This window comes from Chrysoperla carnea, chromosome 2 (genome assembly GCF_905475395.1).
Source record: "Chrysoperla carnea chromosome 2, inChrCarn1.1, whole genome shotgun sequence".
Lineage (NCBI taxonomy): Eukaryota > Metazoa > Arthropoda > Insecta > Neuroptera > Chrysopidae > Chrysoperla > Chrysoperla carnea.
Window position 1 is genome coordinate 49,623,551 of NC_058338.1, and position 26,251 is coordinate 49,649,801.

The window sequence follows — 26,251 nt, forward strand, 5'->3', positions numbered from 1 at the left end:
CTGTTAGAAATAGCTCAGTTATATTCCTCAACTGCAATAGTTTTTGTACCGCTTAAGCTCCAGTATAGACCCATTTAAGGTGACTATCGAATTGAAAAACACTCTGTATAATTAATTAATCAATGAAATTGCTCATTAATTTTTAAAAAATCATATCAAAAACTACAAAAAAAATATTTATGTGATTTTAATCAAAATAATAATAATTATTCCAAATAATGCCAAACGTCTTTTTTTTATAATTTAAAACACTTTTTTGTAGATATTTAGAGTAATCGTTGTATGAATATCGAAAATAATAGTCCAGTAGTTAGAGGCTCTTTCTAGAAACTTTTTTTGTAGTTTCTACGTAAGCTGTTGATGTTAAAAATGATGTTTTTCACTCAACAGTTTTTCAGCTTCAACTAAAGACTTTCATTGTCTTATATCAAATTCTGCCCATAAACCAAAATTTCATCATATCTCATGAGCCCTTTTTTTTTTGTAAAAATTGCAATACAAAAAACTTTTCAATTTTTACAAGAATTTGCTATCGCTGGCGTTTTAACCTTTCAACAAAAGTTTTTGTTCAAAGAAAAAAATAAGATTTTAGAGAATTCCCCATAGTTGGATAACAAATCTTTAAAGTTAGTCCATGATTAGAACTTTTTAAGAGTAATATAGATAGCGTCGTTTTGTTGTTTTAATTTCCAGCTCTTGGTTTATAATTAAACAAATATTTTTTTACAAAATACAAGATATTATTTACAGAAAAATATACAAAAAAGTCGAAATCATCAGAGAGAGGCTAACCAGTGAAATATACGTATTTATTCATTATCATATTTAAAATATCTGATTATTTGAAGGTTTTAAATTGAATAATAAGTTAAATACCCGGTAACTAATCCATACTTCAGCTATCAAATTTGCTTATCGATTTGTAATAAGACAGAAACAATTAAGAAAACATTAAGTTAATTTTAAAAAAACGTTATTCAATATAGTTTGCTAAAATGACAAGCCAGCTTATTTTAACTTTAGTGCAAATATTATACTTTTACAATTCAATTGTTGAAACGAAATATTTTGGAAGCAATGAATATTATTGGACTGCTAGAAATAAACTTCAAGCTGTTGAACAAAATATGCATTTAGGATATCAATTACAACTAAACGACAAAGAAATTATTGTTAACACTTTATTAATGGATGCAAAACATGCAGAATTTAATGTTGGATTAATAAAACCAGTTGACTTTTTACCATCAATGAATTTTTTAAAAGCAAAACCTTTAATTGAGAACTCCACGGTGTTTCAAATAATAAAGAAAATGCCAAAAGGGGCTATTTTACATGTTCATGAAAAAGCAATGGTTTCAACAGACTTTTTATACAATTTAACATACATTGATGACTTATTTATATGTATTACGGAAACCGATGAAATCAGTTTCAAATTCGCTGCCGAAAAACCGAACAAATCTAAAGGTTGTGACAATTGGGAATTATTAAGTGATTTACGGCGGAATGAGAATAATATTGAAGAATTAAATGCAAAAATTAAATCAAGTTTTACGTTGATTGTAGAAGATCCTGATGCTGTGTATTTTGATATAAATCAAGTTTGGAAAAGATTTAATTCAATTTTTAATACGGTCCATGGACTTTTAACTTACCGACCTGTTCTAGAAGAGTATTTGTATCAAGTATTTGAAGAATGTGTAAATGATCATATTTTACATTTAGAATTCCGCGGATCTTTACCAGAAGTGTATGAAAAAGATGGTAGTGTTTTTAATGAAGAACAACTTATTGAAATATATCTAAATATTATTAAAAGCTTTCAAAGTACTCATCCTCATTTTAGCGTAAAATTTATTTTTGCTCCAAGTCGAAACATTAACCAGAAAGTTTTTAATGAAAAAATTGCTTTGTTTAAGAAACTGAAAGCACTAAATCCAGATTTTATGGTTGGCTTTGATTTAGTTGGTCAAGAAGATTCTGGCAATGCCCTCATTGACTTTGCTGATAGAATATTAAAAGAAAATATTGATTTTTATTTCCATGCCGGAGAAACTAATTGGAAAGGAATGACAGATGAAAACTTATTTGATGCACTTTTATTAGGTGCAAAACGTATCGGGCATGGCTATGCAATTACGAAACATCCAGCTGTGATGAAACTTTTACAAGAAAACAAAATTGCAATTGAAATCAGTCCAATTTCTAATCAAGTTTTAAATTTAGTTAAAGATTTAAGAAATCATCCAGCTGCCGAATTATTTTCCATTGATTATCCAGTTGTTATTACAAGTGACGATCCAAGTTTTTGGGGAGCGATCGGATTAAGCTACGATTTTTATGAAGCTTTTATGGCATTCACTAGCTATAATGATGATATACGAGTATTAAAACAATTGGCAATTAATTCTATTTTGTACAGTGGTATGAGCCACGAGGAGAAATCTTTAGCAATGGAAGTATTTAATGATCAATGGGACTCATTTATTAATGAAACTATTAATAGTTATTCATAAAAAATTTATATTTTTAGGAATACTAAAAATACAGTGTGTAGATGTAGTTTAAATATATGATAATGTTTTTTTAAAATAATAATTTTTCTGCTTGCCAAGAAAATAAAATTAGGTACTATATTTACCACAATAAATGCCGACACACGAAAGTCTGGTGAGGATTGACACAAAATCAACAAAAAATTATTAATTAAAAAAGTATCATATTTATTTATCATTTTACAGTTTACTAAACACAAATTTTTTTTGTAACATGAAGAATGATTTTCTAGGTAGGTCTAAGTAAATTTAATAAATTCGTAGGTGGATAGGTAGGTATATATATATACATACATATAGATACGGCTAAATCCGTCATTGAGCATGATTAATTTTTACATGGAAAATTGTTGCAGAATTCCGTTTTTAAACATGCTTCTGAACGTATAAGTGCAGATTGCCCGCAAGTAACCGGTAACATATCAAAAGTAACAAACAATTGACATTTTTCTCTAAACCCTCCAGTTTTCGAGTAAACATTCGTAAAATTTGAAAAAATGCGATTTTTACAGAAAAAGATTTCTTGACCTAATTGTATTTTAAATTCATTGTTAAGAGAGCGCGCGAAAAACCTCCCAAAAATTACGATTTTATGTCAAATCGTCAAACAAATCGTAATACTCTTTAGCCTATATAATAGGTGTACGTATTTCTTATCATGCAGAAAGTTATTGAGTTAAACCCTAAGGACCTCAAATACAGCACGGCTTGTTTATATGTCAGTTAAATTTTTAAATGATTATTTTTCTTTAATCATTCAACAATCAAGGTCAATAATGACAAAGTATAATTTTATTCCATAACGAGTGGCAATTATTTTATTAATTGCGAAATTAAAAATCACATTTAAATTAAAGAAAAACGCATTGCTATAAAAATCTTATTAGCAGTCCGTATCAAAATACAAATCATATTATGAATTAATTATCATTTATTGGAAATAATGTCTGATCATCCCTGTTTGTTAATCGCTGTCCTATACGGATTGTTTATGAAATGGGAACTCATTAGTAGATACCTATGACGGCGGTGTGGTTCCTATAAAAGTGACGCAATTTAGAGAGCTTTAAAGATTCATACCAACGCTATTTAATTATATATTCCATTAAAAATATACAATGACTTGTTCGTTACTAAGCTCATTAACGCCAGTGGGAATATTCTTTTTTCTTTTTTTTTTTTTTTGCTTTAGTAAAAGCTCATTCATGTAACAAACAGCAGAAAATAATTATTTTTCGGATAACTATCCAAAAAAATCAAGATAAAAGCCATTAAAAATTTCTAGCTCTTTCTAGCAAAATAGAATTTAACATAGACTCTTATGGCAAATTTATTATATGACGCCAAATACTATTCCCGATCTCTCTGTCTAGTTAGAAGTTTAAAATGCTTATATCACCAGTATTTCTCGGCCGATTTTAATTTTAATTTCACCTCTTTTACGTGATTTTCATATTTTGTTAAGATATATTAAGATTTAAAAAAAAAAAAAAAAAACATTTTTCCCTGAATAGTCTATAAATTACTTTCAGTAAAGACTTGAGTCGTTTAAATTGTAACGACCGCATTATATATAACATAATTTTAATTAAGCGACTCAAGCTTTTATGTTTAACAGTAAACTAGCTAAGCTAGGATCTAATAATGGATCACCTCGAAAAATAAAAGAGAATTATCCGAAGAAGCGGGTAGGTAAAGGCTATAAGTCAGATTAAAAAGACGCCTGAAAAGTATTCAATTTTAACGCTAAAAAATTGATGGCCATGCTCATTCAGTTACGTAATAAAAATTTAAGTGTTTTATTTTTCAGATTTTCATTTTGAAATGCCTATTAATAGTCAAATACTCGTCTGGCCACTTAATATGAAAAGTTTATCATTGTCAAAATATTAGCAAATATTGAATTTTAATTTTTTTAATTTATTATCATATTATGATAATTAATTATCTAATTCCTGTTAATTGATGTAAAATCAAGACAATTACAAAGGATTCCAATTTTTTTTCATTTTCATATCCATCAAGGAAAAGCTATTATTTACAAAAAGTTTGTATTTAATAACGCAAAAAAAAAAATTATGAAGAGTAGAAGAAAAATTTAGAATAGAATGAATTGAAATTGCATAATGATCTTTATGGATAGTAACATATTGAATGACTCCTAAAACAGAACTGCATTTTGCTGGCGTGATTTTCATTTTTCCTTTTTTCTAATTTTTTTTGTAGCCAGCGACCCCTAAAACCTGCTATACATCGATTTCAAGACATTTTATGTTTAATAAAAAAATAGCACTAAATCGAAACTATTTTATATTACCTAGTACAAAAATGAACTCATTACTGCCTGGAGGGAGTTTTTCCTGAGACCTTTTTTTTGAAGGATGGAGAGGGTGTTCAGTCCATTGTAAATCTTTAGTAAGCCTGAGAGCCACAGTAATCGCGAATCTCTCTCCATGTAGGTTGTTAGATAGTAGGGGCAGAATTACATCAACTGCTGTTGTTCCTGCCAGTAGATACGTATAATATATTATATACAACTACCGTTGGCTTCCAAAACCGCATTTCGATACGCAAGCCTAACTGACACGGCAAGCCTCGATATCCACTTACGAAGTGATCAGAAAAAAGAGTACAGTGGTTTATAGTCCTATTATACACAGGGCCTAGCAATTTTGAAAAAGTTAAAATTTTAACACACGACTTTAAATTCGAGATTGGTTTCATTATGACCTGATATACACAGCCAAGCTAATCAGGCAAAAACCGTTCTAATAGAATGGACTACAGTTGTACCTTGGATCACAAACTCACAATATTCCTTTACATATTTTTTAAAGTCATTTTTTAAACATAACAATGGAAATGGTCCCTCTTACGGTATCATTATTCCTACACACTTTGCATTTTTAAAGAATTTAAATTTCAAAAATTAGATTGCACCTGGAGACGCTTTACTTCATCGGTTTTGGCCTATTGGCTATTAACAAAATTCACCTCTAAGCATTTTACAACAATCCCACTCTGCGAATATCTCATACTAATTACTTTAGACTCACTCGTTGTACTTCAATGAATTTTATTAAATAGCACGTGTAAATGTACTAAATAATTATAAATTATTTAAAAACGTAATGATTTTATATTTAATTATTTTCTAAATTTAACACTATAGAATCTAATCTGACAAGATTTCATTGTTTATCGTCACAAGTTTCAAAAAATATGATATACATACTTTGAAGTTATTAATTATTTGAACCTTATTAGTATATTAGTGTCCGAATCATTAGTAAAATGGCTCATATAATTATTTCAATTTTGCTTTTAATATGCACTTTCAATGAAATTACTGAAACGAAATACATTAGCACCAATGAAAGTTATTGGAGAGCTCGAACTGAGCTTCAAGATGCTGAAGAAAAAATGCACTTGGGATATAAATTAGAATTAACAAGCAAAGAAAAATTGGTAAATTCAAAATTAATGGAAGCAAAACATGCTGAGCTAAAACATGGCTTAGAAACACCAGTTGATTTTTTACCATCAATGAATTTTTTGAAAGCAAAATCTGGAATTGAACAATCAAAAGTGTTTGAAATTATTAAAAAAATTCCAAAAGGTGCAGTTTTACACAGCCATGACACAGCAATGGTTTCAACCGAATTTTTATATAATTTAACATATACCAATGATCTATTTATTTGTATAACAAAAAATACCAAAGAAATTCGATTTAAATTCGCTACAGAAAAGCCAAAAAAAACTGAAGAATGTGATGAATGGAATTTATTAAGTGAGTTACGACAAAATAAAACAATTGTGGATGAATTGAATGCAAACATTAAATCAAGTTTTACTTTACTTGTGAATGATCCAGATGTTGTGTATTTTGATGTAAATGAAGTTTGGAAAAAGTTCGTATCAATTTTCTTAACATTAGACGGATTTTTAAATTATCGTCCTGTTTTAGAGGACTATTTGTATCAAGTATTTAAGGAATTTGAAAATGATAAAATTTTGCATTTAGAATTTCGCGGAACATTGCCACAAACATACGAACTAAATGGCACAGTTTATAATGAAGTCGAGCTTGTCGGGATTTATCAATCTGTTGTAAAACGATTCCAAAGTGAATATCCTCATTTTAGTGTAAAATTTATTTACGCCCCTAATCGTAAAGTCGACCAAACAACTTTTGATCAATACATTGAGATAGTTAAGAATTTACATGGAAATTATTCAGATTTTCTGGCTGGTTTTGATTTGGTTGGTCAAGAAGATCTTGGAGTTGCTGCAGTGGAATTTGCCGACAAATTATTAAAATTAAAAGAAGAAATTAATATTGACTTTTATTTTCATGCTGGGGAAACCAATTGGAAAGGTATGACTGATGAAAACTTATTTGAATCTGTTTTATTAGATTCAAAACGTATTGGTCATGGTTATGCAATTACAAAACATCCAAAACTTATGGAAATTGTAAGGGATAAAGGAATCGCAATTGAAATCAGTCCAATTTCAAATCAAGTTTTAAATTTAGTGAAAGATTTGAGAAACCATCCGGCTGCTGAATTATTTTCAACGGATTTTCCAGTTGTTATTTCAAATGATGATCCAAGCTTATGGGGAGCGATCGGATTGAGTTATGATTTTTATGAAGCTTTTATGGCGTTCACCAGTTACAATGACGATATTCGTGTTTTGAAACAATTAGGATATAATTCCATTTTATTCAGTTCAATGAATGTTGCAGAAAAATCTCGCGCACTTGTATTATTTGAAAATCAATGGGATTCTTTTATCAATGAAATGATAATGGAAACTTAAGTTTGGGTAATTGTTTGTGCTTACGTTAGAGAATAAATCATAATATTTAATGTAATTTTTAAAGTTTTATTAAACATTTGTTGAATAATAATCTTTAGGTATAATAATTTATTTAACAAAAATCAATCAACAAAATGAACCTGCCTACCCAATTTCACCTTTATATTAGCGCAAAATTACCTTCCTAATACCGAAAGAATTAACTAGCGAAATTTATTATCATCATTTACAAAAGTGAATATATATTAATAAACAGAGTGATCAAATTGGATTTATACATTTTTATTTTGAAAGAAAACAAAACGTTATGTGGGATTTAAGACATTTAAAAACTAGGAGTTACCCATCCACTTCACTGAGCAATTTCAACTTTAAAAATAAAGACTAATGCATTATAGCTTTCGCTTCTCAAGTCCTCACTTATCAAAAAAAGTATCATACTTTTTTCAGTTATTTTTAATATTTTCCGTTCCCGTGGGAACTTTGGGATATAAAGTATATCGGGATTCAAATTTCAAATCAATCCATCGACTACTTTTCAAGTTTTACGGCCATAAAAATACAGAAGCTGAATTTTTATATATGCATAAAAATGATTTAATGTAAAATAAAAATTTCAATAAAAAATACCTTTTAAAGCGCAAGCTTTTATTATACTAAAAAGTAGAAAATAATTTTTTCTATGAGTCACTTATACACGACTATTTGTAAAAGCTTGAGGCGCTCAATTTAAAATATCAACAATGAATCGGAGCGCCTCATCCACTGCACATACCTACTTTTTTAATCGATTCTTTTACAAATAGTCGTGTATAAGTGACTCAGAAAAAATTATTTTCTACTTTTCAATGCGATAAAAGCTAATAAAATAAGCATTTCAAAAAAATTTTGATTACATATGAAACCCCCTCCACCGCCCCCCGTGGGGACTTTATGTCCCCTTATGACTAGGTTAAGTTGACTGAATATTCCATCGGGTCCTATAAACAAGTTTCATTAAAATCGATGCTGTTTCTCAACTTTTCCTATGCATCCCGGCTTAGTATTTCAAGGTACTATATACAGGGTATTTCAACAATTAACTCAGTCAATTGATTATTTTCACTTGTTTTAATTTGTTTGAATTTAGCGATAATGTGTAAAAACACAAACTGCTTAAAATATTTATAAGGGTAGGTTTTGCATGGGCGTATTGAGAAGAGGGCAAGTCAGGACAACTGCTCTCAGATTTTATTGGCTAAGTATGCTTTTATGTATATAAAAACTGGGTACACGAAGTTTCGATGCGAAAATAATGTATACCGATTATCGACATCATTAAGGAGGTTAAAAATAAAAGCTTTAATTAAACTATAAAAATTAATATTTTAGGCAAATTTTGTATTTTTAATGTATCTATTTGTAGAAAAATTAATGCTTGTTTTTAAATCTTATTTTAAAATAATTTTAATATTGAATTTTTCCATGAATTTTTTGATAAAAGCCCAGATTAAATTCGTAAGCAGTCAGATTCCCGCGTGCAGCAAAGAAAAAATACTTTTTCCGAGAAAAGAAGTATAAAAGAATTTTTCATAACTTAGTCGGTATTACAGACATCTAAAATATTTACCTGTTATCTACAAAAAAAGATACAAAGTATAAGTAAATGCAGTATGGAAAATATGTGCATTATATCTATATAGAAAAATTCGTTTTAAAAAAATTCGTTTAAATGTTTAACAAATAAAATGAATAGTGAAATTGAGGAAAATATACGAAAAAAAATTCATTGGGATCATTTACCAACACACGTGAAGCAAGTTAGTATTTTTATGATCCACTTAAAAACATCAACTTAATATTTTGTTGACATGTATTAAATGACAGATTGATTTTAAAATACATATTTTTTGCTGTATGTTTACAAAAAAATGTATTGTTTTGATTCCGCTTATGTTTATTTTTTTTTGCAGTTACTGGGCAATTCTCAAAAAGAGTATGATAGATCTATTGTTAGTTTTAGTATTAAGAATCAATTAAGATATCGTGGAAACTTAGGTAAGTTTTTTAATAATTAAATGGAGTTAGAAAATACACGTATCTTGTTGTGGTCACATGCTATTTATTTTATTGTTCTCATATTCAAATATTTACCTACTTATGGAAATTATTAGCAAATATTATTTAGTCAGTACAATTCTCAGTTTTTATTCAACGTGAAAATTATTTTATTTTTGAACGTCAATGATTTATTTTTATTAAAAATTCGATTATATTTCTATATTGATTTATTTGATAAAATTCTGGATTTAATTCGTAAGCACTATACCTATACCTACGTTCAAAAAAAGTCAGATTTCCGAGTGCTGCAAAGAGAAAAGTACTTTCACTTTTTCAAAACTATTAATTTCTAAAGCTGTAAAATATAAACTACAATACATATAACAAAATCTTTTATCTATGATATTAACATTCTTTCAATATGTAGATTATAGATTCATCTATAATCAAAATAATTACATAGATTAAAAGTGAATTAAACTTGCCTTATGTGAAAATTTCTCTTCTACGTTTGCTTTAGCGGAGGCAAAAATGGAAATCCCCCTTTTTATTGTTATAAGCTTGATGGTGTTTAAATGTTGTTTATTGCTGTACTTAAAGCATTTTTGCTATTTTCTATTTCCAAAAGCAACAATAGATTTAAGGTTACGGTAAGCAGTAACAAGGTGATCCTTATTCCTTCATTAAACTTGCCTTATGTGAAAATTTCTCTTCTACGTTTGCTTTAGCGGAGGCAAAAATGGAAATCCCCCTTTTTATTGTTATAAGCTTGATGGTGTTTAAATGTTGTTTATTGCTGTACTTAAAGCATTTTTGCTATTTTCTATTTCCAAAAGCAACAATAGATTTAAGGTTACGGTAAGCAGTAACAAGGTGATCCTTATTCCTTCATTTAAGCAGACCTAGCTTTAGATTTCTTCACTAAAAAATGCTGTATGTTTTAATTTTCAATAGAGACATTAAATTTTATATTCGAAAAATGATATCGGCTTACAATTGAAAATTGTTTTTAAATAATTAACTATCAATTATGATAAAAATAAATAGGCTACTAAAAATTAGTTTACTAATCGATAGAAATAAGATTTATCAAAATCGACCAAGAATTATGCACTGTAGCGTATATTTCAGCTTTTTAAGCATAATAAATAATACTGATATATTAGATCAATAATCGAATTCTTATTGGGATCAAATCCGCCAGGATATACACTATACAATTTCTAATCGAAATTATGATTATTTTTACATAATTGAATTCTGCGACGTTCTTAATTGGTTTTTCAGAATTTAATTTTTTCTAGACATGTAGGTAGATGTTCGAATATCAGTCTTACTAAATCGGATGTCTCAAAAAGTTACTTAATTCATAGTGGATTCGAAGAGTAATATATAGACTAATTCATAGTATAGACTAATTCATAGTGTAGGCGCTAAGGGGTTTAAAGAGTAAAATATAGACTTAGATTAGTCCTCGAAAGCCGCTCACCATAGCTGTCTCAAAATACTTTTGATTTTCAATTTCCTACAACTTCACTAATTAGATATTTTATTGAAAATATGAAAATTTTCTGGAAAAACTCGGTTAAAGTTGTTTAATTTATGCTACACTCTATTCTTTTACACACTGGCATAAATCTAATCTTAAAAATCGGCAAGTATTTTATTTAAGTAAGTACGAAAAGGTTTGATATTATTTTTAATCAAATATTGAACTTTGAAGGTGAATTTTGTTATCCCTTGATGCACTTAGACGAAAAGTAAGAATTACATTTTTCGATTTCTGGCCTAATATTCAAAATACCGAAGACTACATAATTAATTCATAATTCATAATCAATCTTCGATATTTTGTAAACTAAGCCAGATATCGAAAATTTTCAGATAATGGAAATGATGAGGTAGGATCTATCAACTATTAAAACTTTGAATTCCATTGATTTTATCTCTTACTACGATTACTGCTATTGATGAAAATAGGTCATTGAAAACAGTGTTCCTATTTTTCTTCTTAAAAATAAATGCTTAAGCTAATGAAAAATTCCTTTTTGTAAAAAGGTACTTAATTTAACCTTACAAAATTGAAGGTGGCAACTAGTTGAGAACACACATAAACACTTTACATATTATGCCTTAGTATAAATATCTATATACAGAGCCTTTAAAAAGTAAAGGAATAGTTCAAGAACTCGAGAAAGACGTTTTGTTTTGAACCACGTGCCCAATATATTTTTAAAATCTAACTAATGAAATGCATATTGAACCTACCCTCATCCGGTTAATTCTCACATTCTCTTTGCCAAAAAAAGTTAATTTTATTCTAAAAATTTTTTTCAATTCGTAGTAGTCAACGCTACAGCCGTAAATTTATTTCGACATTTTTGTAAAAATTACGCAGAGGTATGAAAAAAAAGTATTTGTTCATTTCCGTGAAATTAACTTTTAGTTTTAATGTTGTTAAGCATACTTTTTTTAATGTTGTTCTTCATAGCAAAGTCTTTAACTTTTGTTCGAAACATTTTTCGAAAAAACATAATACATTCAACAGAAATCTAAAACAAAATTTACTTTTTAATGTTTTATTGATCTCAAATATTAGAATACATTATTAAAATAAGAAAGTAGGCATACCCTAAATGACATTTAATTTACAAAAGCCAACCATAAGTTACTTCTCAGATAAGAATATAAAAAAATTTGCGTCAAATTTCTGCCGAATATACCCGCTTTTCAAAAAAATATTTCGAATACAAGTTGTTACCTTTGTTATGATGAACAACATTTCAATTTAAACTGTTTCTCTGACTATAATCAGTAATCTACTTGTTAAATGGGACATCCTATATATAAATAGGAAGAATCAAATTAATATTTTGAAAAAATTAGTTTTTTTTATAAAGATACTTTTTTTGAAACAAAATTTTGAAGCCAGTTGTAGTTAACGCCACTTCTGTTTTAAAATTAGTATTAAGCCTATTCTACAATAATTGAGTTCGGAAGCGTTTTGTCAGTCGGTGGTTATTAATGTATGGAGTTGCTTAACTTGTAAATTTTTATTGCATAATAATTAAAATATTTATCAAAACAAATTTGGTCCCCGACTGTAATTCCTAAAATCCCTTAAATTATTATTTTAACATAGTACCTTTTTCTGCCCCTCATTTAATGCAAATTTCCCAACATCTTTACCAAAAATTCTTAGTTTGTGCCACAAACTTTGTGGAGGATTTAAAAATTACTTTCTTTTTATTATAGTACGTAACGTTTTAAAAAATGAACGGCGATATTACGAAAGAGTGGTGGCCTGTAGCCGAGAACGTCTTATGTTATTCCCATACCATTTGGCCGACATGATTGTTAAAGGTTTACGAATAACACCATTCAGCTATTACATCAGTGTGGTCGAACGCCTAATACAAGCTGATAAAAGTTATGATACATTACCAAATTTTACCGCTGCAGATTGTTTACGATTACTGGGTATTGGACGAAATGAGTATATTGAATTAATGAATAAGTCCCGTTCGGGGCGACGTAGTTTGTTTGGACGGAGAAATGTACGTGCATTATTACCGTCAGTTCCATTAGAAATACATATGGAACCTTGGTGGCGATTAGAAGTTGGATTAATTCTAGAGGATGATATTAAGGTGAGTTATAGATTTAGATAGTGGTTCTGCCAACTCTATGTCTGCTCGCCAAACTATAAATTAATTAACGGGATCCTTACAAATGTGAATATTACGTTCAACTGTTTTGTTAATCATAATTCACGTTTATAGATAATGCGCCAAAGCCCACGTAGTCGTACGCACATTTCCAAAAAGACACTCCTGCACCAACAGCTTATATAACAATTTCGTATTTTTACCTTTGTCCTGTTTAACAGATCAATTTTTAAATTTAAATTTCACTAACTACTCGAGATCGTATTTTAATAAAATTAAGAATTCTAAAAGTGAAATAAATATACAAAGAAAATTCATAAAAAACATTCTGATCATTTGGTCGTTTTCATAGCGATAAATCCTAGGTTATATAATTAATTAACTGTTAATAGAAATATGGAATACAATGATTAAAGTTCAAAAAAGTTAAATTATCACAATGATTATGATTTTGACTTGCAAAATCTACCCCTGCATGATAGTCAAATCGTTTTTCCTGTTTTACGACTTTTCCTTTAAGTTTTAACATAGCTTGCAATTACTATCTGGTAGCTCGAAATTATGATATATGCTGATTTTCTATTTTTTGGAAACAACTACCTTACTCTAGTGACATTTTTAGCCGTGAATATTTTAAATTGAAGTTGGTGGGACCATGACATATTTTTACTTGTAAGTTACTAAAAATTATAAATATTTTTTAGATGGTCACTCTATCAGAGAAAGAACTTATTGATAAATTAATCGATTTAGGATCTCAAACAGCTGGTGATTTAGATTTTAATATTGTTAAAACATTGTATAGAAAGGGTTTAGTATATTTAGATGTTCCAATTACTGGTGCTGATCGAGTTCAAGTACCCCCGCTACAAGGTTTCGTTATGAATCGTATTTTGGGTGATTATTTTGAAACATTATTGTATAAAATATTTGTGTCAATTGATGAACATATGACTGTTTCTGAGGTAATTATATTTTTTTTTAAATATTAATTGAATTCGAATTAATTGCTTTTTCTTTTGCAGTTAGCCGCTGTTTTACAAGTTGATGTTGAACTAGTAAAACAAGCTGTTTCATTGTATTGTCGATTAGGTTTTGCAAACAAGTTAAATGCTGATCCAGAATGGGATTTAGCGAAACGGCATCCGTCCTGGAATAATCGAACTTCACCACGTTTAATTAAGTAAGTTATTATAATTGTTTTTTATTTACAAAATCTGGGATAAGGTGCCGTCATTTAAAAGTGTATCATTCGTTATCTAGAACTATCTCGAATCAAGAAAAAATACACAGGGATACACAGTTTTTTTGTGGATGCTTTAGCGAATTTTCTAAAAATAAAATGCTTTATTGTCAGATTAAGACGACGCACTCGACGTTTCGCTCTCTATATGTTAGAGATAATCACTTCGAGAATCAATTATTTTTCAGCGCCCCCAAAGCGTAGTAGGCCTCTAGCGCCCATAAAGTGGTGTTTTTGCTCACTTTGAGAAAGACTGATCTACATAGTTATTTTTTAAGAAGTTTCTGCTTTAAAATTTCAAAACGAAATGGAAAAACAATACATTATTTTGTGTTTTTATTTGGGGGTGTTTTGAGGTATTCAAAGGTCAAATCTATTTCCATTGTCCTCCATTTTTAGCACTTGATTTTACGGTTTAGTACGAGTAAGAATCATAGAAAAAAATTTGTTAAAAATATCATTATTTTGAGTTTTTGCTGGTTTAAAATTTTCTTCTTGAAAACTTTTGAAACTGTAAATTCTTTCAATCATTTGCCAAAAATTAATGGTTGCTTTTTTCCCGACAAAGAATATCAATCTAATACGTGGCTTCATTGGGAGTTGACTTCGTTTGATCTTGAGCCACCCCCCTCCAAAATTATCCTCTTTTCCATTTTTTAATTTCTATTCCGTTTTAGAAATATTGACGTGGAAACTTTAAAAAATCACCTATATAATAGAAAATTCTTATCGCTAGAAATTAATTAATAGACCTTCTCTATTTCAGAACAACACCAATAACACCATTAACACTTGATTTAAGTGCATCACAACCCAGTTCAACTATAGATATTAAAGAAGGTTCCACACCAATTCAAGACAGCCCAACCACAACAAGTTTATCACGCAGTGGTCAACGTGTAGCCTTTTTATTTGATTCCACGTTAACGGCATTTTTAATGATGGGGAATTTATCGCCGGTATGTGATTTTCAAAACATCTATCCCACAGGAATTTTTCATAATTAAAACAAGTATGTATGCTTGTTAAAGGGTTTAAAAAGTCATGCTGTTACAATGTTCGAAGTAGGAAAACTTAGTGATGAATGTCTAGATGGTTTAATTGCTGAATTGGATAAAGTATCTGTATTAGATGCGGAAGGTGAAGGGGAAGCACGACGATATTTTGATCATGCTGTTATTTTACGCTCAACCGTATTAGTTTTAAGAAATTTAGTACCTGCTGGTTTAGATTTGGTGCGTTGTGAAAGTTTACATTCTTTGGATGCAGCTTCATGTACGAGACTATTAAATAAAAAATATAAGTAAGTAATTGCTAATTTATAGTTAAATTAAATAACCTTTTAAATCACTGATTAGGCCAGGATTTTGAATATTTAACAAAGTTTATTAATTCTAGTAGAGCCGCGCGTAGTATTTCACAGTCATTTCTCAATAAATATTCTTCAATATAAAACTTGCCGCGCAATTAAAAACGATCATGACAACATCCACTAAAATCAACCGTTCTAGTGTTTGGCTGTCAAATACTAAGCCTGGCCCTAGATCTATTTTTAATGAAATGTATTTCGGTTATACTTTCTAAATGATCGATTTTGGTAAATTATAAGTCTCTACTGACACCAAGTGATAAAAGCACGGGTTTTGAAATGCGAAGGATCAGTCAAAGTTTAAATTTTACATTAAAACAAACATTGAAGAATTTATTATTATGGAGAATCCGCTAGCTTTAGGAGTTCTTGACAGTAAAACACCACGAAAGGTTCATATAAACGTAAGTCGGATTTTGGCTAAATCTCTTGGGTTTTTAAAAAAAAATTTCGAACGAAAGAATATTAAGACTTTGAGAGAATCATTAATTATTTTTTTTAGGTTGCTGGTTTCAATGACACCATTGAGTCGTGAAGTTCATCCAATAAGTAGTGTATCACCGCCACACTTAGGTCCTGCAATTCCTGAAATAAATTCTATATGGTTTAAGTTATTTATTTATCATATGACTGGTTATGGACCACCATCTTTATTGTTAGTTAAAGGTTAGCATTTTTATTAAATTAACCATAGTTTATTAATATCAAGAATACTTGAAAAAGGATAAATAAGTATGTATAGTTATCTTAATTTCACATGAGGTATGGATTGGGGCAAATTCTTAAAAATTGCCAATCGTGGAAAAAATCAAAAACTACTTTCTATAAAAAAAGGAATAATTAACGATGTACTAAATTATCTGTATTTTTCGCTGTGAAAAAAAAATGTTTTGAATTAGTTCATGCCTACGTACTTCTGTCTTATTTCAACCTGTGACTGGTATATATCGTCTTTCAAGTATTCTTATCATTATCGTAGGTTTTTAAAATTCTTGGTAGTTTTTAGCCATTTTTAAGAGTAAGCAACAGTCTATCAAAAAAATTACTCAGATTTCAATCTTCAGCCATTTTGATTATCGAAATATATCGTTATTAGCATTCATATCATATCATATAAAAAGATAAATGCAGCCATCACTCTCAGCAGTAAAAGCAAATCAATAAGTTTTGCTGAAAATTTGTAAACTTGCAGTCATTTTCATAGCATTTTTACAGGTTATAAAACCCCTAATTTATAAGCATACCGTTATTCTCTGATCCTGACGCAACTCACGAAAATAATATTTCTTTGAAAAATTAAAAACATATTTGTCAAGTTTGGGAGCAAACCTTTGTTACTTAGGAGCTTTGAACTGTAGTCCAATTAATCCTCCTGTAGATAGATGTATTATGTATTTGAAATTGATTTTAAAAAGGATCAGGATTCTGATCCACATAGACCTTTGTTTAATAGTCTTCCTTCCGCTAAAATATATAAACATCTGTAATTAAGTTCATTATCTTCTTGATGTATAAAGAGATGGGCGCTTTAATTATTATTGAAACGATGAAAGAAGTTTTATAAAATAAATAAAAAAAATGGAAAATTCATTGGGTTTTTCGGGTTTTCAAAACGAATTCTGCTGTGGGAGCATCTCTCCACCAACCTTAGGATTGCAGCAGATTTAATTTGCAAATCAGAATAAACAATCGTTAAATCGTTTCCCAAAAATTAATGTAAGTTGATTATAAATATCGTCAGGTTTAGACGTGACTCTTTTTTCGGACTAAATACCGGTCTATAACAGCTACGTTATAAAGTATGGCTATCAGCCTTTAATAATGGAAAAAGCTTAGTAAATATTGAATAAATTTAATGTGTTTTCTTTTGTTCACAGGTACTGTACTAAAACAGTTACCCCGAATGTTTTTAGGATTTTCATATTTATTAGTAACAGCTTGGCGACATGAGCCCGCTATTATACCATCAGCAAGTATATCACATGTCAATTCAACATTACGCTATTCAGCTGTTTTAATACAAGCGTACGGTGTTCATACAGCGGCCACAACACAATTTGTACCATTTCCATTAAATTATAACGATAATAAAAAAAATATTGATAGTAAATTTTCCACAAATTGGCAAAAACATTCCATTGTAAAAAACTTAACTGAAATAATCGATTTAGAACACTCTTGTGGATATTTGACGATGGTATGCATTGGTGTACGTGATTTAGGTTGTGAGTATCGTGATCCAACAGTAACTCTTGGTAGCGTTAGTAATCAACAGCAAAATAAAGAAAATCAAGTAAAAAATCATCAAGCTGTATGTATAAGTAATGAAAATTTCCACTTTCCTGAAAAACGAAAAACTGAAGATTCATCATCTACAATGTTACAATCACCAGTTGAAACACATTTTGCAATTACACCTCCTCCGGCAACACAGCAAAGTAAATCTCCGTCACCAGCAAATGGTTTTACATGCCCGGAGAGTACAAATTTATTATGTGAAGAATTAGATCAATTAGAGCAAAATGAAAAAAGTAAGAAGAGTGTGGATCTAAAACAAGCACCTCCTGAATCATTAGATTTAGATATGAATAGTTTTGAAAATTTATTAATGAGTCCTGTGGATGAGAATATCAATATGTTTACGCGTGTTAGTGAAATGGATATTCTAGATTTAACAAAAGTGTCAACCGTACAAAATCATATGGAGAATGAAAGTCATGGAGAGGTAAGTTGTGAAGTTATTTTTATTTAAATGGCTCCTTTTAGACAGAAAATTACGACCAATAAATAAATGGATGCTACTACATTCAGAGGGGGGAGGGGGTTTACAAATAGAATTCATAAACATTCATTAATCAATTTCAAGTGATTACTTACTGTATCTTGGCTTGATGTTCTCTTGACGAATAATAGGGAATCATTTCTTGATAATAATACCGTACCAAAAAACTGAAATTTTGTGTGTCAATTAATAAGTATTTAATACGCCTTTTGTATAAATTCCAAGTCGATTCTCTGTACGCTTTACGAGAAAATAATTATTAAAAACAGCCCTTTTTACATGGTGGTCTATAAATATATAAAGAAGTCGCAATAAATGTGGTTTTTTAGTCAATAAGTGCTTTTAAAAATGTTACCATTTATATAAATACATACTTTTATCATACAAGTTTTAAGCTTTAAAATCATTCCAAAATTAAGAACTGTGCATAAAAATTAAATTAAATTAAATTGTAATAATAGATCTTCGTAAATAAATTCACAGAATAATAGAAAAACATGAAAAAATTAATATTAGGCCTAAATATTTGAATGTTGTTAACATTAAAAATTGTTTGTACACACTACCACCAATTTAGTGAATAATTAATGTAAATTTCAGAAAAATGGTCCATTATTATATTTCTATTTCAGATCGCTTTCAAATTGAAGCGGTCACCGTATAATTACCATATTTTTTTCTTTCAGGAATGGACGATTTTAGACTGTAATTTTGGAGTACCTCTTTTTGATGTGGATGCTAATACAAAAATTTGTCATGCAATTGCATCAATGGGCTTAGCTAAATCCGAAAGGTAAATAATTGATTACCTACTATGTGTGATAATAAGCCAAAAAAGGATTACTTTGAAAAAATTTTATTATATAATTGTACAATATTTTTCAAAACTAATCATAAAATTTTATTTACAGTTTAGAGAAATTAACGGAATCGAATAAAAAGTTATCCGATAAACTACTAAATTTTATTTCACAGTGCCAAGTAAGCATGAAAGAAAAATACTTAAAAGCATGAAACAAATAAATTGGGCGATTCTACGTTAAGAGGTACTTTTAACAAACATAGCAGAATAAAATATTGTATGGACAAGGTGTCTGCTTTTGACGTTAGATAGTACATTTAATATGCATAGAAGAATTTTAATAAAAAATTAATTTTATAATTTAGTATGGCTTCAAACGAGTTAAGCTAATTGTTTTCCGCTCTAAATCTATTTCTAAGGGTTAAATTTGTAAATTTTGTTTTATTATTTCGTATAAACTAATCGATGCAAATATATGTAATTTCAACAGTAAACTTACGAAGCTACACTCTAATCATTGAATTTACACAGTCAGCTACACTCTTCGAGAGACAATGTTTTTGAAATTTATATAAAATTTTTATGACTATACAAGACGCTGGCTGAAGTTAACTTTGCTGATCTGAAAAAGCAAAATTTTTGATGCGATCCGTTTTAAGTAGTTTTCCAAAGAGATCAGTTAAGGAGCATTTTTGTTTTTCTAACATAAATTTAATTAAAATTTTGGCTAGCTCTCTGAAGATTATCTGGGTCGTCTCGTATAGATGCAGCTGCAGCCATAATACATCAGAGATGAGTTAATTCAAAATATTATGGCTTCAGCTGCATCCATACTTCAGAGAGCTACGTTCTTCAATTACTAGAAGAACAATAATTTGTTTTAAGGCAGCGGTTTATCTGGGTCGTCTCGTATAGATGCAGCTGCAGCCATAATACATCAGAGATGAGCTAATTCAAAATATTATGGCTTCAGCTGCATCCATACTTCAGAGAGCTACGTTCTTCAATTACTAGAAGAACAATAATTGGTTTTAAGGCAGAACCATGCTTGATTAAGGTGTAGATACATCCTGTACTGTTCAAAAATAGAACGCGATCGAATTTACATTGTACAGTGTGAATGACATTCAAATATTACCCCGAAGTGATTACAAATTGTGACTGGCACTGTAGTGTACCTCTTAACGTAGCGTCTTAAATGAAAATGTTGAATAACATTACTAATATTTGTTTATTTTTTGTTTGTTGTGCCGTTTAGTATTTCCCAGGTGAAACACGAACATTAACCAGAAAGGGTCGAGCAGCTCCCCAACCAAGAATCAGTTTAATTTTTGATAATGGTAGAATAAACGTTTGGAATGGAAAGTGAAAATGTTGATGCAATGCATGATGTTTTTTTTTAAATTATATATCTCCTCAATTTTTTAATTGAACAGTAGATTGGATATTTTTCTTTCCCAACAACAACAAAACTTGTATTATTTTATTAAACATTGCCTGTTCTACCTAGCAAAATTTTAACTAACCGAAATGTCAATGGGCATAAACTTTTGTATTAATAAACAAATTTTAAGCACTTTTTAATTCTTTCTAGTCTTTCATAGTTGGAAGAAAACAACAAAATAAAATATTTTATAGTTAAAATGACTCAAAACTTTCGTAAAATTATCAATAATTTTTTTTAAAATATTTAATAAAACTTAATACTTATGCTTGGATTTTATAGAGTGTCCACGTTTTATTATAATTTTCACGGTATTTATCACATAATTTCTTTGTTTTTATTATTTTATAATATTATTATATTAGTTTTATTGCACCTGATATTTATCACAATGATATAACCTTTAGCAAAATTTTCAGCGACATTCCCTTGTAGGTACTACTATCATTTATTTCAAATGTTGTTATAATGACTAGTTGTTTTTTTTTTGTAAAGGAATAGATGCATAAACGCGCAGAGAGAATTTGCATGAATGTCCTTTTTTGACTGAGGAAATTTAAAAAATTAGAATTCTTTTGTTAGGTTTATCTGTAATCTAAGAGGAAGGTTGATTAGTTTCGGAGATAAAGGGCGGCCTATACTGGATTTTCATCACGCATTTCAAATTATTTAAAAAATATATATTTGCATTTTCTCATAATGAGAACTTTTATTTCTTAGACACTTGATGCATTTGTCAAAAGTTTTATTATACCCTGAATATATGAATTATATCAGGGTGTCAAAATTTTTGTCCCAAGTTTATTACGCTTATAAATCTTAATGCTACAAACAAAATTTTGGTATACACAAGTGTGCACGATTAATCAAAAACAAAAAGATATCGAGCTGAAATTTTCTATAACATGCAAGACGTACAAATTGAGTTTGAGTTCGTAAACGAACAACTAAGTCTATTGCAAATTAGGTATGTTCACATGAGTCATGTATCCGTAGTACTCATATTCTAAACCGTTATAGATGCAACAAAAGTTTCAATGTAAACAATTTTAGCATATAAACAAATAAAAACTTTTGTTTAAAACATTTTTTCGTATTTAACATTGTTTTTCGGGAGAGTGCAACTTAGAGCAAAACTTCAAATGCCATTTTCTCCAAAAGTATAAAAGACTTTGAAAACATTTATGTGGCGTCAAATAGAAAACCTATTGATTTTAATTTCATACAAACCCTGATAATATATGAGATTGTGATAGTAGGTCTAAAATTTTATAATTTAAAAATTACGTTCAAATAATGTATTTTCACTTGTTTTTATTTGTATTAATATTTCAACTTTTGTAGGTTCGAAGAAAATAGACAGTGACAAACGGCAACAAAATTTCATTTTGAAAGTATTTTGATCCTCAATTAAATCGTATAATTCAAAACAATGAAGAGTTTGTTGTCAGTCTTAACCAATTTTAAAAATAATAAGAGGTGTACAGCAATCGGGTCTTTATAAGCAAATGAATCGTGGGGATAAGATGCAACTTAGGAAGCTAACAGCTTTTCCCTTGGGGCTGCTCCCAATATACATAGATCCAAATATTACATAGATATTTGCCTGCAAGCTATACACCCCCTTCACCTAATATCGCCTGGGATAAAATCATAAAAATGTCACTTAAATCCTTATAATTTGTATTTGTATCCTGGTTATTGTTTTGCACAACTTGGTCTGTTGTGTCAGTGCACTTCGTGAAATATCAATAATCAAATTGGACTTGCTGTGTCACTCCTGTAAAAGCCAGTATAATGCTTTGCCCACCTCTTTGACGCCAGAGTTATATGGTGCCTAGCTCAGCATAACGAATTATTCATAGAGACATTGATTGGATTCTTGAAGCTTGTTCTTTTACAAAGAATCGCGTATGGTTTTTAGTACTCAACACAAACGTTCTAGTTCATTTATGGGTGCGACTTATAACTCATAATCATTTATTATTATTGAAAGTTGTTTACATTGCTTTTTACACTATAAATAATATTTGGTGTAACCTAGTGCCTTTTTGCACTTTAAATAATGTTTAACATTCCTGACATCACACAATTGATATGAAGAAATATAAGAAATGTATATACATTCTACCTATGAACCAGCAGATTATGTGTACATTTCTTCAATATCAAATGTACTTTTACTTTATATATATTTTTTTAGTTTTAATTATTTATTTTAAGTGTCAAGTACACGCTAGTCACCTCCGTTTGTAATGCATAATCTTATAGTATCCTTACCATTAATTGATTAACGTAATAAAAGTTTACAATATGTACGATTTTTTCAAATTGACGAGATTTTGAGTCATTTTAGCTATAAATATTTACTGAAGTGATTCAAATAATAATTATAATACAGTCATTCAAAACCGTTTATTTCACAAACCAAATGTAAACAAGCTAAAAGTGGTGGAAATTGGAAAACATCTAGTATTTGATAGCTAGAAATAAATTTAAAAAAAGTTGCCATCTGCAAAGAAAATGTTGCATTAAAATTTTAAGTTAAGTAAAATCACCATTATTATCTAAAGGAAATGTATAGTTAAGGATGTACTAGCGCCAGGACAATTTTGGATAAAAAGCTTGATTTTTTTTATATGAAGTTGGACTAAGTCTAAATCAAATCTGAAAATTTTAGAGGGGTGGGGATTGCCCAATTATTTAAATGACTTCAAAAGTACGGTAATATATTTAACATTGATTTTATGGGAAAACAGTACAAATAATTTCAACCACAAGTCTAAACTTGTCTATTCCAAAGGTGCTAGGTGATCCGCAGTTGAGTGGACAACGCGATCGATCGATATTAATATTGAAAAAATCACCATGCAGTATTACATGCAATGTTGAACAACGCATACACATATTATTGAACATTTTTTTTAAAAAATGAGTGTTAATTTTGAACTACTTAACGTGCAGTACATGATTTTTTAAATAAATCCTTTGGTAACAAATTTTAAATATCAACTGTTTAATTAGTAATCAGACAACTCGTAAACAATGTCGTCAACAATATTAAACTGGTTTTAATTGAAAAATTGCACTTTTCGCATACATACCTTCCATTTAAATTACGTTTACCATTTGGCTGGTATAACTTTCTTAAACATACAAAACTACATTCAACTTTTCAAGCTTTTTACTCGGTTCTTTTAAATAACAGCGAAATTTTTTACTAGAAAACGTACAAAATTTCTATCTTCCACCCGCTTTGTCGGTAGCAACTTTTTTTTAGTTGAATCTACATATCAAACACTATGTATCCCCAAAACGTTTAGCTGGGTTGCTCTTTTGTGAGACGAAATCGTCAAATGATGGTACTATTATTATTATCCTATCTAAAATAAGTTTAACAATTAGAATGTAAAAAATATTTTCCCTTCTAAATTAATAATTATTTGTATTTCAGAGTTATATATTTCCTGTTATCAATTTGTTTTTACTAATTCATATTTTTTTTTAAATTCAAGTACTACATTTTTATTTTTACATTTTATTAAAAAAATGTATATGTATAAAAAATCAATTATTTGCTTCCAATTTGTATATTATGTGTTAATTTTATTCAATATTTTAATAAATATATATAGTATTTAGTTTTAATTAATAAAAAATTAGTTTTCTTTTAAATTACATGCCACCCGTTTGGTTGCTGACATATTGTATTTTTTGCTAATCTAAGATATTTTTATGAAGGGAATTTGTGACATAAAGTCTATTAATTATGTGCTGCAAAATAGTGTAGGTAAAGTTATTTTACAACAAAGTTAAGACCATTCGAAAGCTTGTTTATTTTTATTGAAAATTAACTATAAAAAATTTCTATAGGAGCTACTTGGGTTACGATATTCACAGAAGTGCCAATTTTGCTTGGAAAGCGAATATCTTGGCTCAAAAAGATGGTACGGGATTTCTTTATAGCTCATTTTCAATCAAGCCAAATCAGCCCAGCATTTACAATAGCAAAATCATTTTTTACAGTTGCCGTTAAAGAGATATCGGTAGCTAGTATAGTTTCCAATGTATCAGAATTTTCTACAGGTCATTTCCATCAAATTTTTATCTACAAAAACAAATTCTTAAGGGGTGAAATCATATTTTACAAAAAATCTGCCTTGATATCTGCCCAAAAAAATAGCCCACCAACGAATTTTATGTAGGGGATTATTTTAACTACTAAAGGGAATATATTACATCCATAAAAAATGTTAAGGTGCCCAGAAAAACCAAAGCTTATGTAAAATGAAACACGATACGCAATATTTGCCAAACAAATAAGCCCACTAACGAGGTATGAGATTTTTTTACACAACTACAGAAATTTATTACAAGTATTTGTTTTATTCTTTTCAGTTTTTATTTAACGGAGTCGAGTGTTTTGATTTTTTTTAAATTTATTTTTTGTTTTTATTTAGAATATTCATTTTCGCATCTCCGTCACTTATATTATGCACAAATCTGAAAACTAGACCGAACTGGTCAAACAGCTTTTGAAACTGATTCGATTATAAAAATGTTTTAAAAATAAAACACATTGAAGTTGTGGCACTTTTGAGATACAAATTAACGTGAATATTTGAAATTATATTTTAAGGCAGTTGGATCACGCAGGCAATCTTAAGAAAACTTCAAAACTTTTAATATAAGTAATTAAAAGCCATACATGCACACGCTGTTTACATTTGAAGAAAATTTGTGTGAGGCCGTAATAGTAAAAGTACAGTATCAGGTAAAAAACTTTGTTTATAACCTTAGTTATGTATTATATATTTATAACATGAGTACTAAGCAAATAACTTTTGATGGGACTGCTGAGAAAGAACTACCTTAAATAAGAAAATATACTTTTTATTGAATATGAAAGAAATTACATTATAAATATTACAACAGATAACTTGTACTTTGAAGTTTTATCAAACATGAAAAATCCCAAAATCTGCTTAAATAACTATGAAATGGAATTCATTTAAGACAATCATTAAACCAATTTTAAAAAATAAAAACAATTCAGTGTAGTTAGTGATCGAAATGGTCCCCGCCGAGATGATTAATAGGGAGCGGGCATATTTGATTTGAAAAATTTTTAAAGAATATTTATACACGCACGTGTTTAGGGCATATGTATGCCTATAGAAAATCATACTCTGATCACGACGATGACCATAAAAACTTTCCCAGAAAGCGAAATCGCCTTAAAAACGCACCTTTTAGTATAATTAGCTAAACAACTCAACACCAAAGCCACAAATGAAAGAATGGTAAATTCTTATCCGGTTTTCCCAGAAATAAAAAGATTTATGTCCCTACATTATTTTTATTTCACAACTCCAGATATTTCTTAATAATTTTCCAAATTGATCACTAATCACATTGAAAATTGCTTCATATAAAAATTATAGGACTTTTTTTCTCTAAGTAATATGTTTCGTCAAGTTAAAAAATCTTTTAAATACATAAAATTATTAAAAGAACA

General features: G+C 29.0%; 3 protein-coding genes across 3 annotated transcripts; all 3 read left to right on the forward strand.

Annotated features, from left to right (window-relative positions):
* Positions 1 to 995: 995 nt before the first annotated feature.
* Positions 996 to 2,609, forward strand: LOC123292743 (adenosine deaminase 2-like). The gene has a single exon (XM_044873457.1). The coding sequence runs from the start codon at positions 996 to 998 to the stop codon at positions 2,517 to 2,519; it is 1,524 nt and encodes a 507-aa protein (XP_044729392.1). The 3' UTR covers positions 2,520 to 2,609.
* A 3,128-nt stretch (positions 2,610 to 5,737) lies between these two features.
* Positions 5,738 to 7,410, forward strand: LOC123292481 (adenosine deaminase 2-like). Its single transcript, XM_044873182.1, has one exon. The coding sequence runs from the start codon at positions 5,853 to 5,855 to the stop codon at positions 7,383 to 7,385; it is 1,533 nt and encodes a 510-aa protein (XP_044729117.1). The 5' UTR covers positions 5,738 to 5,852; the 3' UTR covers positions 7,386 to 7,410.
* A 1,635-nt stretch (positions 7,411 to 9,045) lies between these two features.
* Positions 9,046 to 20,927, forward strand: LOC123291558 (protein FAM91A1). Its single transcript, XM_044871880.1, has 12 exons — positions 9,046 to 9,184; positions 9,338 to 9,422; positions 12,681 to 13,075; positions 13,798 to 14,058; positions 14,119 to 14,276; positions 15,103 to 15,295; positions 15,368 to 15,639; positions 16,208 to 16,371; positions 17,583 to 18,430; positions 19,174 to 19,280; positions 19,399 to 19,468; positions 20,548 to 20,927. The coding sequence occupies exons 1-12, from the start codon at positions 9,113 to 9,115 to the stop codon at positions 20,656 to 20,658; spliced, it is 2,736 nt and encodes a 911-aa protein (XP_044727815.1). The 5' UTR covers positions 9,046 to 9,112; the 3' UTR covers positions 20,659 to 20,927.
* The last annotated feature ends 5,324 nt before the right edge of the window (positions 20,928 to 26,251 follow it).